We start from the raw sequence: 20,452 nt of genomic DNA on the forward strand, positions 1-20,452 counted from the left end.
TTATTTCCATTTTTATATTTCATTTTGAGTGTCAAAAATTTTTAAACTGTTCTGTTCCTATTAAGGTCAGTAATATTGAAATTGAACAGACAGGGCCCAGCCTGAGACAGCATCCTGATTCATACATGTGGTGATTTTTTTTTTCTTTGGCAAAAATTTGCCTCGAGACAGGAAGGGCATTAGACTTGTTTGAAAGAAGTCAGTGAGCTCTGCGTGCTGGTGGACAGTTGTTTAATAGGCATGACTCATCTATCGAACAGGTTTGGAGGTAAACAGATAAAAACCATATTGCTTAACGGCTGTGCTGTCCTGGTCACGTGGAAAGCTGACTGGGTTTTAATCCTATGTAACTTTTAACATAGATAATAATGGAAAAGTTTGAAAGTGAATTTTGATAACAGCCAATTATTTCTCTTTTGTCCAATTCTGCAAGCAAAATTAAATTTACTTTTCAAAAAAAAATGGTATAACCACTTTGAGATGTGTGTACAACTTTTTTTTTTTTTTTTTTTTTTTTTTTTGAGACGGAGTTTCGCTCTTGTTACCCAGGCTGGAGTGCAATGGCGCGATCTCAGCTCACCGCAACCTCCGCCTCCTGGGTTCAGGCAATTCTCCTGCCTCAGCCTCCTGAGTAGCTGGGATTACAGGCACGCGCCACCATGCCCAGCTAATTTTTTGTATTTTTAGTAGAGACGGGGTTTCACCGTGTTGACCAGGATGGTCTTGATCTCTTGACCTCGTGATCCACCCGCCTCGGCCTCCCAAAGTGCTGGGATTACAGGCTTGAGCCACCGCGCCCGGCCGTGTACAACTTTTTATAGTCAATTCTGAACCTGAAATAATGAAAAAATTTGGGTGAAAAAGATTAAAGTTGCTTATGAAGCAGTTAGTTTATGAGAGTGTTTCATAGGTATCTTTATAAATCAGGGTTTTAATGGGCTTGTCCTTTCATTTGTAGGATGCTGGAATATGGTATTTATTCCACAAGGAACCTACTGGGGAATCCAGTGGATTGCAGCTGTTAGCAAAACCAGAACTCACTCCACTGGGTATATTTTATAACAACAGAGTCCATTCAAATTTTAAGGTAGGTTTCCGAATTTTAACAATTAGTACATATGATAGTGCAAAGGATGAACTATTGTGATCATATTTTAGTCCACTTTGTGCTGCTATAGTAGAATATCACAGACTGGTTAACTTATAATGAACAGAAATTTATTTGGCTCACAGTTCTTAAGGCTAGGAAGTCCAAGATCAAGGGGCCAGCATCTGGTAAGGGTCTTCTTGCTGTGTCATTCATGGCAGAAGGGCAAGGAGAAGGCTAGAGAGCAATAGAACAAATTTGCAGCCTCAAGCTCTTTTTTAATCAGCATTAATCCATTTGTGAGGGTGAATCCCTATGACCTAAACACCTCCCATTAAGCGCCACCTCCCAATACTTCTGCATTGGGGATTAAGTTTCCAACACATGGTTTTTGGGGGTTGTATTCAAACCATAGCAGATAATAGCTGAGAAACGTCAGTTTTTGATAGAACTTGTCCTCAGAGAAAGTAATTTGTGGTGAAAAACAGACACCTAACCCTTCCTTGTTCAGGACGTATATAGAGCATTCCATTTATACATACCTAGTACTCATACAGGTATGCACAACACATACATGCACGTGTAACCTAAATAATTACGTAGTGGGTTTGATTCGTGTGTCCTCATCCTCTCTCTTGTTTCTTCCCTTGCTTCATGTCTTCCTCCCTCTCATCATCTTTCCAGTCTTTAATGGCATTACCCGTTTCTAGGGAGGTACACATTAAATAATATGCTTCTGGAGGTTGATTAGCGTAATTCATCTCTTCTTTTGATTCACAGTGGCTGTTAGAGTGTCCTATTAGGCATTTAATGCTAATTAAATAAATAGTGAAATATTGCTTAAGAATAGTTGACCTGACTTTAAATGATACACATCAAGTAACCTAAAGGCCGTTCCGAGTTTCAATTTTTTCACGAAATTCGACTCATTGTGTGCTCACAAGGCACTTTGTTTTCGTTACGTGTATAATGCCCAAATCCTTTACCCTGATGTGACTCACACCACAGTTCAAGGAATACTTTGCATTTATGATACTCAGAGAACCCTTTAAAAACCTAAGTGTGTTACAGTTTGAAGAGCTTAGACTCACTTGATGAAGAGTTGAGGAAAGAACTATACAGAACTGATTTTTGTGAGCTGAATAGTTAATATTTAATTAAAGCAGCATTTCATAGCAGAAATCCTCAAATTTTCTTAATTGTAAATGGTATAAAAAGCACCTAATTCTAATTAATTTTTAACATATAGTAATTGACTCAAAAAGAATATTAAATTTAAATAACATGAGTGGATGATTAGGTGTTAATTTGTTAAATTTGGAAATGACTGTCCAGGATAATACTTCATAGCCAAAGGAGATTGAATTCTTGGAGTACTCAAAAAGAAACATGCCATTTTAGAATAACTCATAAATACCTACATGCACACACCCACATGTGCATGCACACACACACACACCAGCGCTTATGGCTTCAACTGCTGATGCGTCCCGAATCTGTACTAGTCCAGATTGGTCATGCTTACCCTACTGCCTACTGAGTACCCTTTGAATGTCTTATGGACATAAATAAAGCATGTTTCAAACTAAAATTCTTATTTTTAGGTCCAGACCTATTCCTGTATGTCTGTTTCAGTGAATGAAACTACTAGTTGGCTTGTGCCCAAACCAGAAATATATGAGCTTTTATTCCTTTCTTTCCCTCACCCCCAGACTTTTATCAATTACAAAATGATATCAGTTCTACCTTGTAAATAACTCTCGCTTTATCTATTTTCCACCATTAGGATGGCCACAAGTCTAGATCATCTTTATTTCTCTTCTGGATGACTGAAATCATCTCCTACCTTATTTACCTCCTTTTTTTTTTTAGCTACAGTGTTTTTTCTTTAACTCGTAGTTGATTATGATGTGTTTATTAAATTCCCATTGTTCTGACTTCTGGAGCTCATCAATTCCATGTGATCGATGTTCGCTCCTCTTTACCCCCTCCCTTGTATTTCCTTCCTTCTTACGTTTTTGTCTGTCAAGGTTTTTTTTTTCTTCTTGGCTGTTCCATCTTCTCTGTCATCTCCAGACTTTTGTACAAACTATTCCCTTGAGTTCTTTTCTCCGGTTCTTCAGCTCCTTCCTCCCACCCCGTCCTCTGTGCCACCACTCAATTCTTTTGCAGGATTAATTTCTCTCCATCCTTCCGATTTCAGCTTTAAGATGTCACTTCTTTTAGGAGACATTCCCTGAATCCTTTCAACTCCACCCACAAAAAAAGGCCTCCTCCAAATGCCTTTCTCTCTCTGCCCAAGCCTCATCTACTTCCTTTATCATATGCTTATCGTGTTGGATTGTAATTATTTATTTAATTGCTAGTGTTTGTGTTAGCAACAACAAGGACCATATTTTTCTTGTTAACTAATGTGTAATACTTGGTACCTAACAGTAAGTATTTGTTGAATGACTAATGAGTAAAATTATTTAAAATATGTGGGAAAGTAGCTGTCTTTTTTTTTTTTTTTTTTTTTAAAGATGAGGTTTCACCCTGATGGCCAGGCTGGTCTTGAACTTCTGACCTCAGGTGATCCACCCACCTCAGCCTCCCAAAGTGCTGGGATTACAGACATGAGCCACCACGCCTGGCCGTTAATATACCTTTGCTCTTTATACGTTGCCCCACTTTTTTTGGTAGAAGTGATAAGCTAAATCTGTTTTCATGAGTCATTGTATATGTTGTTGTAATTTGGGATTCGTATTCATTCCAGTCGATTGTTTATATTTTTCAGGCTGGCTTATTTATTGACAAAGGTGTCAAAACAACCAACTCTAGTGCTGCTGACCCAAGAGAATACCTCTGTTTGGACAATAGTGCAAGGTAAAGCTGGCTCTTTTAAGTCACGCTCAAGCTGTACCTTGCCAAAGCAAAACTTTCCAACTGGAGCTCATTTGTGCTCTTTCTCTGGTAACACATTTAAAATCAAGTTTTAAAAGTTCATAAAAGGATTTTTTGAAAAAAATTTATTGTGTTGTTCCAGGTCCTGTGACTGGGCTTTTATCTTATAGAAATACCAAAGAGGTTGATGTTTTTCTCCTTTTTCATTGCTATAAATAGATGCTAGAGAGAGTTACAGAAAGAGAAAGAAAAAGGGGAGATGTGTTGAGAAAGTTTCCAAATTTGGTGTGGAGTATGATTCATTGAAAAATAAGTTAATCTAAGATGTTTAGTCTAATCTTTGAAAAACCAAACCATATAGAATTTATTCTTCGTGGTCAAAATGAACACTACGTTTAATATTTCAAAAGGAAAGATCCCAAGTTTGATGAGCAAGCTGCTTCCGGTTCAGTCCTTTGGAGCCTCATGTTTACATCACAGCCAGGCTCTAGGTTACTTCCTTTTGTAATCACAGAATGCATTAGATATGGATCAACATTTCAGCAGAGTTCGTGCTACATGTGAGCTAAAATAAATAAAATGTCTCAGATGAAAATTTTTCTGGAAAAGATGGCGACTTAAAGTCATATTCAGTAGGAACTGTGTACATATTATTATTTTCCATACTTCAAGTTGATTGCCCAGTTTATGGAGTTGATAGGGTGTTAGACTTACTAGGCTTTGTTGATAGACACTTAGGAAAGGAATACCAAGCCTGATTGTTCTTCAGAGAGTAAAGTAGGAAGCACACCATAGGTTGGTGAGCCTGACTTCAGGGTGAGGCAGATTCTTGCGATGCTTTAATAAGACACGAGATCAGAAGAAAACTGGGGAAAATCTGGTTGGTTTATTACTCATCAGGATTCCTCAAACATCAAGTTGAGCCTGACATATTGTAATGCAATAATCAGATAGGTTTGAGAAACCCAGAAACTGTGGGTGTTTTAAAGTACTGGACACCTAAAAGCTGATCAACAAATGAAGAGAAAAAATAGAGGAGATAAACATAAGAAGAAAAAAGAGTGTATAGATGACAACAAATTATGAACTAAGAAGAGAATATTAGCTGGCAAATAATTCTATCTAGAAGGTTATTGCTGCTTTTTTAGTTTTAAAGAGTTTATTATAATGGACAGAACTAATATAATTTATTATAATTGGTAGAAAGTAGTGTGTTTTTTGCTTAGCATTGCCAGAAAAATCCCTAAACACAGTAAGTTCTCTTCCTGGCCTTAAAAAATTATTTATCTGTGTATATATATTTATGTATAAGGATAACATGTATGTGTATATATGTATGTGTGTATGTGTATTTGTGTAGAGGAATAAATATATTTGAGTTCATTGATGTTTTAATTAGACTTGACAATAAAATAATTTACTCATAGTGGCTTTAGTTCCTTACGAGGTGTATGTATGTGATATTATGAAAATGGTAATCTTTCTTCTCTCCATTTTTTATTTCTCTTACTAGTTTATAAATACATGTTGACAAGGAATTGGACTCCATTTGGAAGTTGTTATTGAAAAGAATTAATCATAGCAGAACAGTAACGAGCTTGTGCATATACTGAACTAATGTTTAGAATATGCTCATGTATAGTCATGCAATTTAGACATGGCAAAGATGATAAAACTAGCATAAATGAGTAATAAACCAGCTCATCTATTAAACACCAGGCTTAGAGAATCCAAAAGATATTTAGTTTGTTCATCAAAGAGGAAGTTGAGTCAACAGTTAATCAGATAAGCCTTTCCCTGTGTCTTCAAGACATGAAAATTCAGGAATCCCAAGATGGAAAATTGTAACTCAAGAAAGCTCTTGGTTTGAAATTAGGAAATTCATCTAAAAAGTGAAAGGGCATTAGAACCAACTAGTACATTTAAAGCAGAGGACAATTAAGAGAGGGTTGAGAAGTGTGCTGAAAACTCATTGATGAGAAAAAGAAAATTGGGAAAATTAACTCTTTTCTATATGCCAAGTAGGAAGGAAGGAGAAAATAAAGGATATCAAAGCAAGCGGTCAGTTACTGATTATTTTTTTCTTCCTGTACATGCCTGCGTGCTGTGGGGGTGTTGTGATTGATTTATATTGATAGGAAGTTCAGAAAAGTTGAGATGGTTACAGCAGAGAATCAGATGCTGCTTTATAGTACTTTTTTTTTTCTTTTTTTTTCTTTCTTTTAGAACAATGTGTTTTCTTTCCAGAACTCTTCCATCTGCTTAGTATTATGTAATGACTGCAAAGCTGTTTGGCAGAAACTGCAATGCCAGAGAGTAGATGTTGGCTTAGAGTCAGACTGTTTACCTTTTAAGTCAGAGCTAGTTAGGGTAAGGGGACTTGGGTCACATAATCTAAAGCTGGATATGACACTCTTTGTCTCTGCCCCAGTTTACACAACACATGTATGTCTCTGAAACACATAAAGAGCATTCTGACTAGTCTCCTTAGAGTCCATTCTCTATAATCCCTTCTCCAAATAGCAGTCACTGATCTCTTAAAAGAGCCAAAAAGAGACTGCACTCAGTGGCTCACGCCTGTAATCCCAGCACTTTGGGAGGCCGAGGCCGGCAGATCACGAGGTCAGGAGATCGAGACCATCCTGGCCAACATGGCAGAACACTGTCTCTACTAAAAATACAAAAGTTAACTGGGGGTGGTGACGTGTTCCTCTATTCCCAGCTACTCAGGAGGCTGAGGGAGGAGAATCACTTGAACCAGGGAGTCAGAGGTTGCGGTGAGCTGAGATCACGCCACTGCACTCCACCCTGGCAACAGAGCAAGACTCTGTCTCAAAAAAAGAACAAAAAAGAAATTTGATCACATTACTTCCTTGATTCCATGCTCCCATTGACTTCCCTTTGCATTTCCAATGGAGACCCACATTTTTACCTAGCCCTTGCCCACCTCTGTATTCTGTCTCCCTTGCTTGTTTCTCTCCAGCAAACTTCCTTGTTCCTGCACATGCTAAGTTCAGTCATGCCTAAGGACGTTAGCACTTGCTATTCTCTCCATAGCTGCTTCTGCCATCAGATACATTTAGTGAGCACGTATTGTGTGCCAACAGCTGTGGTATTAGCATTAGGCAAATGATATTCCTCACTGGTTGAAATCTCTCCCTGCTGAATTGGGTTTTGAAAAGCCGTGATTTTTTTTTCTTCCGTCAGCTTTCTAAGATTAAGATAGAAATGATTTTTGTAAAAAGTAGGTGACCTTATGGGGCCATTTTAGTATTTGAGTATCATGTATTTGAGTATTTGAGCATTATGAGGCCATTTGAGTATTTGAGTTGTTATAGTAGACGGTTTTTGACACCAAATTTTTTGACCTTTTCACTAAGGTCTTTGTAACTGTTTTAGAGAGAAGAAAGAGAAAAGGTTGAAGTTCCGTCTTTATAATAAATGTGTTAATTAAATACAGTCTGGCCAGGTGTGGTGGCTCACACCTGTAATACCAGCACTTTGGGAGGCTGAGGCGGGTGGATCACCTGAGGTCAGGAGTTCAAGACCAGCCTGCCCAACGTGGGGAAACCCCATCTCTACTAAAACTGCAAAAATTAGCTGGGCGTGGTGGCATGTGCCTGTAGTCCCAGCTACTCAGCAGGCTGAGGCAGGAGAAATGCTTGAGCCCAGGAAGTGAAGGCTGCAGTGAGTCGAGATCGCGCCACTGCACTCCAGCCTGGGCGACAGAGCAAGACTCCGTCTCAATAAATAAATAAATAAATAAATAAATAAATAAATAAAGTCTATTTTAAATTTAGGCATTTTAATGATATTGAACCCAGTTTTGTCTATATCTAAACATGTAACCAGCATACAATTCAAATTATACTCTCTTTCACATATATGTATGTTGAAATATATTATTATTTTATTAAATAAGTTTATATTAGTAACATGTACCTTAAGCATTTGTAAAGACATGCCAGACTTCATGCTCTGGGGTTTCTTTGGAAATGATTTTTATGCAGTAATATTCTGCGGTGTTCACTTTAATTGATTTTTCAAAAAAGAACTAAGAAAATGTAAATGCAGTTGGTTCTTTGGAGACTTGTGTGTAAAAAAATGTAATTTCGTCTTTGAATCTTTAAAATGTAAGTAAGTTGTATCTTAAGAAGTTTTCATTTGTTTTGGTCAAATTTAAATTCTGCTTCTTGACACTTAAACTTATAACTAGCTAATTCCTACGGCTTTTATATTACATTTAAAAAAATCCTTTTTTTAACTCCTAGATTTCGACCTCATCAGGATGCGGACCCTGAAAAACCACGTGTTGCTGCTCTAATTGACAGGCTCATTGCTTTTAAAAATAATGATAATGGAGCTTGGGTCAGAGGAGGAGATATTATCGTTCAGAATTCAGCGTGGGTATTCTCTACGAAGTTATTATCTGATGACACTGATGTATTATTTTTCAGCTTTTTTTTAAAGCCAGTAGCATGAAAGCACAGTGATGATTATTGGAATTATACTATTATTAATAGACAGGACAAGCTCTGAGGAAGTATGCTCGAGTTGAAAGGCTGCACATGTTTGAAATCGTCTCATTCTGGTGCTTTTATTGGAACAGAACTTGTCCAGTGGCATGAGAGCTTTTGATGAAATTGAACAGAAACTGGGAATTTAACTTTGTGTAACAAGCATGGTCTATGTTAGAGAGCTAAATAAAGATTTTGAAACTACCTGGATCTTTTCCCTTCCTCTTGAAAACTCCTTATTTGTTCGATGGTTTTCTATTGCCATTCAAAATAAAAGCTTTATAATTCCACCTTAGTAAGTCTGTTGACTTATGTCTTAACATGACTTGAGGCAGTAAGTATCTCACTTTTTTTCCCATTTGTATAATTTTAGGAGTGGTCTCATGTATGTTGAGCTAAGAGTTAATGTTCGACAGTCTAGAAAAATGTGTGTGTGTGTGTGTGTGTTTTCTGGCACTGAAATTAGCTTCTTGGCATTTCACGTCATTTCTGACTTCTTTCATCCAAAAAACTGATACTGTGTTAAATCTGTAGAAATGGCTTCAACATCATATACCACAGCCTAATTGTTTTTAAAACACAGTTATAAAAATAATAATTATAGCTAATAATTTGATACACTGCTTACTGTTTGCCAGGTACTGTTTGAAACATTAGAAATTATAATTTTTTGAGTCAGGGTCTTGCTCTGTTACCCAGGCTAGAGTGCAGTGGTGTAATCACAGCTCACTGTAGCCTCAACTTTCTGGGCTCAAGCAGTCCTCCCACCTCAGCCTCCCGAGTAGCTGAGACCACAAGCATGTGCCATAATGCCCTGCTAACTTTTAAATTTTTTGTGGAGACAGGTTGTCCCTATGTTGCCCAGGCTGGTCTTGACTTCCTGGGCTCAAGCAACTCTCCTGCCTCAGCCTCCAAAAGTGTTAGGATTACAGGCATGAGCCATCATGCTCCGCCAGCACTAGAATGTTTAATACTCTCAAGAATCCTATGAGGAAGATTATATTTTCATTTCAACTTATAGATGGGAAAATTGAGAGAGGTTAAGTAGCTTGCCCAGAGTCACACAGCTAATAGTTCGCAAAGCCAGGATTTGAGTCAGGTGCCCTTGCTACAGTTGCTGTGCTCCTGGTTATTGTGAAATCAAATTTTTGTATGGTCGTGTATAGAGTAAATATTGGGACCTCCTGGATTTCATGATCCTTAAATATTGAGAGAATTACCTCTTTTTACATATTATAGTGAATTAAAATGTTCTTCATTCTCTTTTCTTTTACAGATTTGCAGATAATGGAATAGGACTGACCTTTGCCAGGTTTGTAAATGCTTAAAAATACTTACTTGATTATTTTAAAGATTTAAGTTAAATAACCCTTAATTTTTTTTTTCCTGATCGTACACAGGGAATGTTTTATCATTTGTTAACATTAAAAAAAATTAGCACCCTCTTCCTAATACCACTAGGGGGCCAAAAATACATTTTTTTCTTGATTAATTGAATTCATACTAAAGTACTAGGTTAATAGAGCTGGAATTTCACAGGATAATTTTTGCTTAGAAGAAAATACTTTTGATTTGACTAAAGTTCTCAAAAAGTAGAGGAACAAAGAGGAAGGGAGTAAAAGTAGGGAGAAAATTTAAAAACTAATATTTTCTTTCTTAGAAGCTGCTCTAAATTTAGCAGCAGTCTTTAAGAAGTAAACTTTTTGTTCTATGTATATTTTTCTTCAGATAATAATCATTCTAGTTGTCATGTTAAACATGCTCATTATTTAATTCTTATATTCAGGGCAAGTTTGTTCTCATTTGCAATGTTGTTGCTTGAGACTAGAGCAATCAGTCATTGCTGCTGAATTAAAGTTCATTTGTTAATATATAATTTGCAAATCGTGTATTAATTCATATGAAGGCTGTGTGTGCTGGCTCATACCTGTAAGCAGTTTGGGAGGCCAAGGAGGATCACTTGAAGCCAGGAGTTTGAGACCACCCTGAGCAATATAGCAAGACCCTGTCTTTACAAAAAAATTTAAAAATTAACCTTAACCAGGTGTGGTGGCATGCCTGTAATCTTAGCTACTCTGGAGGCTGAAGCAGGAGTAGCCCTTGAGCACAAGAGTTCAAAGTTGCTGCGCTCCAACCTGGGTGACAGAATTACATGTATATATATATATATATATATATTTTTTTTTTAAGATACCCTGTCTCTTAAAATATATATAAATTTTTAAGACCCTGTCTCTTAAATATGGTATAAGTATTTTTATAGTTTAAAAGCAATTTCGAGCCTGGGTGTGATGGCTCATGCCTATAATCCCAGCATTTTGGGAGGCTAAGGCAGGAGGATCACTTGAGGCCAAGAGTTCAGCATGGGCCACATAGCAAGACCCCATCTCTACAAAAATTAAAAAAAATTAGCTGGGCATGGTGGCGCACATTTGTGGTCTCAGCTACTTGGAAGGCTGAGGCACGAGGATTGTTTGAACACAGCAGGTCAAGGCAGCAGTGAGCCAGGTTCTTGTTACTGTACTCCAGCCTGGGTGACAGAGCAAGACCCTGTCTCAAAAAAAAAAAAAAAAAAAAAACAGTTTCTGAAGATATGTAAATATGTATTAGAAAAAGCTGTTGACTTCTTTTAAAACTTTTAGCCTTTTAGTTATAGCATGCCTACATTTGGGCATAAATTTAAATTTCCTAGAGAAGTGTAGCTATTGATTGTTCTCATTTTAACAGTGATGGAAGCTTTCCAAGTGATGAAGGTTCTAGCCAAGAGGTATCTGAATCTCTCTTTGTTGGGGAGAGCAGGAATTATGGCTTCCACGGTGGTCAGAACAAGTATGTAGGCACTGGAGGAATAGACCAGAAGCCTCGGACATTACCCAGGAACAGGTAAGCATTGATTTAGTTGTAGAGTGTTAAATTTAAGCAATAAAGGAAAACCTAACCCTCAGGAAAGTTTCTGTAATAATCCTGGATGGATTGGTTCCTACCGTGACTCTTTTCCTATTTTATTATTTATTTCTACTGCTGCTATTATGATTATTATGTGTATTATTGTCCTGAAATTTTGGAGCTTTAGTTATTAAACATTTCATAGATTTAATTATCAATTTTATAACAAAGAAACCTGTCTTGTTTCTCATTCCTTATATAAGACCTTATATAAACTGTTTTTTCCTTCCTTCTTGAGCCATAGAAAGTTGCCAAACCCTAAACTATGACATTAGGTCAGGTTTTCCTCAGTGTGTGTTGTTGGTTTTCAGAATTAGCTACTGGAAAAAGGAAATTACCTACTGAAAAGAGTCCTGGGAAATGAGAGTTGATTGATGCCAAAGTTAACTCAAAACCCAACCACGGCTGTATAATTAACAGTGGTTTAGATGTTGAAGGGAACAGGGTAGGCTCTTGGCATGTGTTCTGTCATCATAGTCACAGAGTCATTAAAATTGTACTTAGCACTTCTTCAGAGCTTTAAGGAAACTACTAATTCATATCTCAGTTCTGAGGCACTGTTTGGGCTTCTCGTTTCACTTGTGAGAAAACCAGGTAGAAAAATATTAAACAGTGTTGTTAGGCCTTACATCTGAGCCCATGTCATAATTCTTCAAGAATCAACTCCCCTAGAGCAATGCTCTCTCTGGATGTTGGGCTAGCACAAGGCAGAGGAATGGGCAGACAGACTGCTAGCTTTGGGGAGTGGTGGTGCAGAGCCAAGGCCTCGAGGAAGAGCTGTACTGTTTTCTGGAACAAGGTTACCTGTGCTTGGCTTCTCACCCCTCGTGCTCATCATTGTGGAATATCGAGCACTGCTATGTGCTACACTCTGTGTGGAACTCCTGTTAGCCCACAGAAGCCACTGGGAAAAGAACTTCATGGATTTTTAAGATAGCTAACATGTATTAAATGCTTATGATATGTCAGGCCCTGTTGTAAATATATTCACTTATTCCTCACCAAGCTCAATGCGATAGGTACTGCCAACATCCTGTTTTACAAATGAGTATGTTACTAAAGGTGGAAGAGGCGGGATTCAAACCCAGTTAGGTTGTCTTCAGTGCTGTTCTCTTCACAATTAGGCTCTTGCTGTTTCTCCTAATGTGTAGATTGAAAAAAAAAGCTGTATTGGTTGGCATGTGGACTGCAGTGTGATGGGACCAAATCACTTCCACTCTGTATTTGATAATGACCTCCAGTTTTATTTCAAAATGCTTTTTGCTGCTTTGGTAAGGAAGATTTTCCAAAACTAAAATTTCTCATTGATTAATGGAGCCAGCTTTAATCTTATTATATCTTTACAACCTATATTAGTCCATTTTCACAGTGCTGATAAAGACATGGCTGAGACCTGGCAATTTACAAAAGAAAGAGTTTATTGGACTAACAGTTCCACATGACTGGGGAGGCCTCACAATCATGGCAGAAGGCAACAAGAGCAAGTCACCTCTTACGTGGATGGTAGCAGGCAAAAAGAATAAGCTTGTGCTTGTTTTAAAACTCCCGTTTTTAAAACCGTCAGATCTCGTGAGACCCATTCACTATCATGAGAAGAGCGGTCCCTCCCAACACACGTGGGAATTATGGGAGCTACAAGGATAAGTTTGGGTGAGGACACAGAGCCAAAATATATCACAACGTTTTCTACAGGGGAGAACCTTGTTGAGATGTATGCCTAGAAATGATGTGTAGCTTTTAACTAGACTATTTGGTTTTCTTGCTAGCATATATGCTTTTGCTATAGGCTACAACACTGCCTAGTTGTAGAATAATTAGTTGCTATAGAGAGCCTCTGCCATGCAATTAAAGAAGTAATGGGAGAGGAACTTAAGGAATTCAGAATATTACCAGTTCTACACATTAATTATGGTTATTGATTTATGATTAGTAGGCTAAGGAGTTTGTGTTTGAACAGAAAGGGGGAAAATGAATAAAACGAAATTATTAGGTCTAGTTAACACTGTTGACATGGTAAGCCTTGAGGGCTCATGCTTTCACACTTTTAAGTGGATCATTTCACCTTCGTACTGTCATTTAGTGTCTTGAGAGGCAGTTCTCTGCCTAAGCACAGTCATGTCTTTTGTTCTCATGGCTGGAAATTTGGGAACAAAGACTGAAGTACAAAAGATCTTAACTGAGCTGAGTCAAGGAAGACAAAGTAACCTCTTCATTCTCTAAAATAGATCTATTATAATGTGGTGTCTTATGTCTCTATAGCACTTATTTTCTGAAATGATCCTTTGTTTTTCTGTTTGTCTTTCCCACTACAGTGTATGTTTCATTCAATCAGGGATCTTGTCTTGGTTCCCACTGTATCCTAGTGCATACAGGATCTTTAGCAGTACTCATAAAACCAGTAAGTGAAGTGCTGCTAAGGGGACAGCCCATATGCATTAAACAAAATCTTGTATTTCCACAGGACATTCCCAATTAGAGGCTTTCAGATTTATGATGGGCCCATTCATCTCACCAGGAGCACTTTCAAAAACTACGTGGCAACTCCAGATAGGTACAGCAGTGCGGTTGGCTTCCTCATGAAGAATTCCTGGCAGATAACCCCCAGGAATAACATCTCCCGCGTGAAGTTTGGCCCACACGTAAGTATGCTCTGTAGTTCCTATGTAATGACTATGGTGAGAGAGGGAGGGACAGCACATGCCCAAAGACAAAAACGCAAAGGATCTGCCCTGGGTCTGTATGAGCGGGAGGAGAAATACACACAGAGGCAGCTCCTGATCCCATGCACTCTCTCCCATTGAGTTCAAGGTGAGAACGGAAGTCCTGTGTGACTTGGGGTATTTTTGACATTCAAGTCATACCTTGGTAGGGAATATGCCTTCAAGTGATGATACAGGCGTTGTAGAGTTTCATAGCAACAGGAGGACATACGATTATGGAAAATTCAGTGAAATAACGCTGGTTGGGTAGCCCATTTCCACTAAGAGATTTGGGTCCTTCCTGCTATTTTACTTGTCTGAGGACTGTCCTTCTGGGGGACTAGAGGATAAGAGGTTGGGAATAAAGAGGAATACTGTGGCAGTATGATACAAATTGGATTATTTCTTTTTTTGTTTTTTTTTCTTTCCTTTGAGGCAGGGTCTTGCTCTGTCACCCAGGCTGCAGTGCAGTGATGTGAACAGTGGTGCAATCATGGTTCATTGCAGCCTCAACCTCCTGGGCTCAAGCCATCCTCCCACCTCAGCTCCCTAAGTAGCTGGGTCTATAAGCATATGCCATCACATCTGGCTACTTAATTTTTTTTTTTAATAGAGAAAAGGCCTTATTAGGCTGGGCTGGTCTTTAACTCCTGGCCTCAAATGATCTTCTCAATGTGGCCTCCCAAAGTGTTGAGAATATAGGTGTGAGCCACTGTACCTGGCTGAAATTAGGTTATTTCTGGTGTAAACTGTTAGAAGGTTTTTGTGAAGATTGCAGATAGACTGTAAAAATTACCATTTACGATACAGTAGCCCACAGGAATCATTTTCTTGGTAATGTCACCAGTATCAGCTGTACCCGTAACACACAGGACGATCTGATTCCATGCCCCCAAGCTTTCTTCATCTTGTCAGTTCCATGATGGCAATGGCACAAGACAGAGGAGTCTCAGGACATCTAGCTCCCTGTTCCCACCGGTAGTCACACCTGGAAAAAAGTCATCACTCTCTCATTCATATCCACCCACAAACTTTATAGTTACTCAATTTAAAATAGAGCCTGATAGGTTTACCAGAGTCTATGTCTGGTTTCTACGATAGCTCAGGCATAGATCGGAGGCACAGGTACAAATTGGAGTGCCAGCGTGGTTGGCTGATTATTTTTTAGGCCATATGACTCCAGGAGAGGGGCAGGAGTAGGCTGGTAGATGGCGCCCACATAAATCAGCAGGGCGAGTCTTGGATCACCTGTCCAACATGGAGACTTGTTTTCTTACTGCCCACGTGGACCTCCCCGTAGTTCTCCATGTATCCAGTTTAGTGATCACTGGCATAGGCATACTGAAAAGCAGTTTGTTAGATACTGCACTTGTTGTCCTAAAGTTATTACAGCATAAGACAATCCATACTAAGTCCATCAGTTCATCCAGTCTGGAGCTTTCTATGGTGGGGATGCTCTAAAGCTTATAAAGGGAGCAATTCACAAAATTTGCTTTACTTAAAAGTGTGGAAAATGTGCTCTAAACTTTTCTCAGATTTGACAACATGAGAACAGAGAAAAAGTGTGGAACCAAGAACTTGCAGCTACTTGTCCCAGACATGACAGTTTTCCATTCACTTGCTTATCACTTAGATGTTCTGTTGATTTAAAAACACCCCAGGGAAAAAAGTGCACAAAAGCATTTAAGAGTTGTATCTGTGTTGAACAGCGTTAGTATCAAATAATTTACTGCTAATAAGAAGCGGCTAAAGACTGTAAAATGTATCATCACCTGTAGCCCATTTTGCAGCTGTGCATTATGTGTTTGATAAAGGCTTTAAATAAACTCCACTGGGTGTGAAAACTATTGAGCTGAGTTTGATCTGTATTGAGGAGTGACATAGTAATACAGGCTTTTTAGCAGATTCTAGTGTTTATCAGTAACTCAGCTATACTAAGCCAACACTTAAATTGTGTTTCTGTTTTGACTTGTACTTACCTGTTTATTTTTTTGGTAGGGGGAGTCACATGAACCAGTAACTAAGGCATTTGGAGATAAACTCATTAATTAGCTCTGAAGATAACTTATCAAAGACTTTTATTTCTTTGAGGTATAATTTACACGTAGGGAAATGCACAGATCTTACACGTACAGTTTATAATTTTTGACAAATGGATGTGACTGAATAGTCCCCTTTCGCACAACTCTTTTTCTCTCAACACAAATGAGTTTTGTCTGGAGAATAAGTGACAATTTTTAAGTGCGAAAAGAAGTACAAATAACGATGAAGTATAACATTTGCCCATTAAACACCGTAAGGTTTTGGGAAATTCCCCCAAAACCCAGCATGTCGTTAATTGAGTATGAAACTCAGGTTGACTTGAGTGCCATAGCTGACAGCTATGAACTGTAACTGCTCATAGCAGTGACAGAACTGCTCTAACCTTAAAACAATCACAATGGACCTGCAGTTGGGTTGTTGCTGGGGAGATGGCAGGAGCCCTCACTTTGTGACGTCCTTCTTTTTCACTGTGGTCAGGTTTCTCTGAATGTCTTTTTTGGAAAGCCTGGCCCCTGGTTTGAAGATTGTGAGCTGGATGGTGATAAGAACTCCATATTCCACGACATTGATGGCTCTGTGACAGGATACAAGGATGCTTATGTGGGAAGAATGGACAACTACCTGATCCGCCATCCAAGCTGTGTAAATGTTACTACGTGGAATGCAGTGATCTGTAACGGGACCTATGCCCAGGTGGGCTTAGCAAATGTATAATGCCCAAGTTCCTACCAGCTCCTGCCAGCACTGTTTCTGTGAGAAGGACTCTTCAACTTTTCAGTGTGATTGACATTTTCCAAAGTATAGGCTTTCTTTCCCCTTCCCTTCCCTTTCCAGTTCCTTCCTCTTCTTCTTCCCCTTCCCCTTCCCACCGCCTTCCCTTCCCTTTCCCGTTTCCCCTCCCCCCTTCCCCTCTTTACCCTCTTTCCTCCTCCTTCTCTTCCCTCCCCTCCCCTCCCTCCTTTCCCCCTTTCCTCCCCTCCCTGCCCTCCCCTCCTCTCCCCCTTCCCTTCTTTCCTTTCTTTCTTTTGATTCATTAGGTGTCATGGACACCTGGAATTTTTCTTAAAACTCCCCAACTCCAGAATTGTTTAAGAAGTGGAAAAGTGAGCCCCAGAGAGGAGAGCTGATTTATCCTTGCTTAAAGATGTTTAGAACGTAGTTGGGGCAAGAACTTATGTTTCTTGACTCTTAGGTTTTCTTGCCATACTACAACTGTGCCCTCTAAGGGGGATTTTTATCCTTTGCTTTGGGGGTTATTAATCTCTACTTAATTAAAGAATCTGACTTTTAAGACAAAATATCAATAGGTCACATGAAAAGTGAGATGTTCCGGGGACAGAGTGGAGATTAGGAGTGAGTGGACAAGAAAGGAATCCCAGGAAAATTTTCTAATTATATTACGATAAAATGTCTATGAAAATATGAAGAAGGTGATACAGATGGAGAAACACCTCTTTGAAGACATTAAGCATTAATGTGTATTAACTTGATGCCTAGTATAAGAGGGTGAACTAATTTGCAAGGTACCATATATGGTTAAGAGCACAGACCCTGGAGCTAGACTGCTTGGGTTTGAATTGTGGCTTTGTTATCTTCTAAAGTATGTATTGGACAAGTTAATTAACTACTCTATGTCTGTGCACAATGGGGATAATAGTAATTACTCTCATATGAGGCTATTGTGAAGATAGAGTGCCTACATACATGTAAAGCATTTAGCATATGGCCTGGCACATAGTTCAGTGCCTGCTGCTCTTAGTATTATTTAAGGAGAAGAGCTGTAAGTTGCAAAGGCGGTTTTAATAGTGAAATTTTGGTGATGAGAGATTGCAGAATTGGAGGTACCAGTTGCCCAGGATTTTGAAGGCAGCAGATCTCACCCCCGCCCTCTGCTCCATGCTTTAGACAATTAAAGGGTAGGATTTAATAATGGACTCTCAGAGGAGATAAAGGCATAAAGGAAATAGATGATCAGAACATGGAGACAAGAATTAGAGGAAGAGCAAGGGATTTTCCACCTAGAATTGGGCTCTGATAGCCCTAAAGGCAGGAAAGAAGCCCCTTTCGTTGATTTGCTGCTAGATATTCTTTTTGTAGTGTGGGCTCTTCCTGGGGAGGATCAGTGCTGTGCTGCTTCCCCTCTCCTGAGCTCTGCTCACTTTGCCGGTCAAAGGTGTGTTTGTGGGCTCCCACTTGTCACTTCTCTGAGCCCCCTGAATTTCATGTAGTTTCTACCACCTGAGCTTTCAATAGTTGGAGCTTCTTAGATCAGAATTCTTCATTGCTCTTCTGACTTTGAATTATGACAATGAAAGAAAGTGATTTAAAAATTTTAAAACTTAAAAAAAGTTTAGATCCTTGTCTCTAGACACAACAAAGGACTTCAGAGGAATAAAGAAGGAGAGAGTTTCTGGTTTATTTTAGCGGGGGTATTAGCTTCTTTGTGGCTATGGGATTTCTCATTCCCATGTTCAAAAATAAAAACAATTTTTAAAAAGTAATACTTGCCTAAGTCCTAGAAGGGATGGGGAATTAACTACAGTAGAATAACGAAGAAAGGAATACGGTTTAAAATGTGATTTATTTTTTCCATTTATCTTATTCTAAATCAGAATTGCCTTCCTCAAATTAAGTTTACCCATCAATACCTAGGACTATAGAAGTTGTAGAATTAAAAATAAAAAATAAAAAGCTTTTTGTCTTTTTGTACCTACAGTTTTGGCTAAAGTTCTTGGCAGTCATGAGTATTCATGCATGTGTGCATACATCTGTCTGTCTGTCTTAAAGTGGCACTTACACACTAATGAAAACTTTATATATTTTTTTGGTGCCATGACTTGGATGAAAACTTTATATTTTTTAAGTGATCATAAATGTATCTATAAAATACATGGTTGTGGTAGCTGTTTTATAAATGACCATTGCTACTATCAATGTGACATATTTTTCATTTGTTCAACATTCACTCAGTAAAGCATTCAATCCTTTGAATATCAAATGTATTTGAGAATATTAACCTGATCTATGTTACAAATCAGAGTAGTAATTCTGTTTTTATTTATAGATGAAGAAGTCGTCTCACACTTCCCAGTGGGGAATGGGGATGGTAGGACCATAAGCCAGAAATTTACTCCTGGGATTGTGAAATTTGGGCCAGAAGCCCAGATCTGCAGCCATTTGCTGTTACTTAGAAATGATGTAGTATGCAATTGTAGGCAAAAAATGGGAGCAATTGGATCTCGAGATAGAATGATCATTATTTAACTATTTGTAAATACTTTTTAGTGCCATATGTGCTTTTTTTTTTTTGAGATGGAGTTTTGCTTTTGTCACCTAGGTTGGAGTGCAATGGTGTGATCTTGGCTCACTGCAGCCTCCGCCTCCCAGGTTCAAGCGATTCTCCTGCCTCAGCCTCCCAAGTAGCTGGGGTTACAGGAGTGTGCCACCACGCCCAGCTAATTTTTGTATTTTTAGTAGAGATGGGGTTTCACCATGTTGGTCAGGCTGGTCTCAAACTCTTGACCTCATGATCCACCCTCCTCGGCCTCCCAAAGTGCTGAGATTACAGATGTGAGCCACTGCCCCCCAGCCGAATATATGCTTTTTAATGACCTGAGGGATAAAGGTGCTCAGAAAGAAAGATGGTGATATAGGGAGAATTAAGGTTACTAAGGCAAGGGGCAGATATGCAGTGTATGTATATCCTCATATATACACACACACATATAAAAATGTATAAATGTACATATAAATATACATATACATAAATATGTATAATTAAACATGGTAAACATAAATATGTTTAAATTAATACAATATATTGAATATATATTTAAATGATGACAATCAGTCTTAAAAATATGTTTTCTATTTTAAATCTTTAAGTGGTGTCAGTAGAGTATTAAATAATTGAAGTAGTTTAAAAGGACATAAAATTGAGGAGTCAATATGGATAAGATCATAGAAATGAAAGGGAAAATTCAAAAGTATCGTAGATGAAATGTCAGTATTCTGCAGCTGCTTTAATATTCTGGAGAATTTGGTTACGGATACTCATTTGTTTTAGGAGAGTTCTAAGAATTTTCCTTTATAGGATACATTTGGGGATGGTTTTGTTTTGGCATAGCAAGTAGCACAAATGCCACTGGAATAAATTCAGGACTTTCACATTTGTCTCAGTTTAATATGTTTCTTCAGTTGTTGCACAGTACTTTATAACCTTTTTTTTTCTTTGAATGGGTGAAAAATGGCTTTGTGGGCTGATGTAGGCCATGGAA

At 38.4% G+C, this 20,452-nt stretch overlaps 1 protein-coding gene across 4 annotated transcripts in view; it reads left to right on the plus strand.

Moving 5' to 3' along the window:
- The window catches only part of CEMIP2 (cell migration inducing hyaluronidase 2), an 85,198-nt gene that overhangs the window by 43,066 nt on the left and 21,680 nt on the right, over positions 1 to 20,452 (plus strand). For all 4 annotated transcript variants that reach the window (XM_064361654.1, XM_021669262.2, XM_064361653.1 and 1 more), the window contains exons 11-17: positions 959 to 1,087; positions 3,864 to 3,952; positions 8,242 to 8,373; positions 9,764 to 9,799; positions 11,215 to 11,370; positions 13,895 to 14,072; positions 16,653 to 16,868. In XM_064361654.1, coding sequence (XP_064217724.1) covers positions 959 to 1,087; positions 3,864 to 3,952; positions 8,242 to 8,373; positions 9,764 to 9,799; positions 11,215 to 11,370; positions 13,895 to 14,072; positions 16,653 to 16,868 — 936 coding nt within the window. The remainder of the gene's footprint in view (positions 1 to 958; positions 1,088 to 3,863; positions 3,953 to 8,241; positions 8,374 to 9,763; positions 9,800 to 11,214; positions 11,371 to 13,894; positions 14,073 to 16,652; positions 16,869 to 20,452) is intronic.

The sequence above is a fragment of the Aotus nancymaae genome, unplaced genomic scaffold (assembly GCF_030222135.1).
Source record: "Aotus nancymaae isolate 86718 unplaced genomic scaffold, 86718_ANA_hifiasm-v0.15.2.pri h1tg000041l, whole genome shotgun sequence".
NCBI classification, from domain to species: Eukaryota; Metazoa; Chordata; class Mammalia; order Primates; family Aotidae; genus Aotus; species Aotus nancymaae.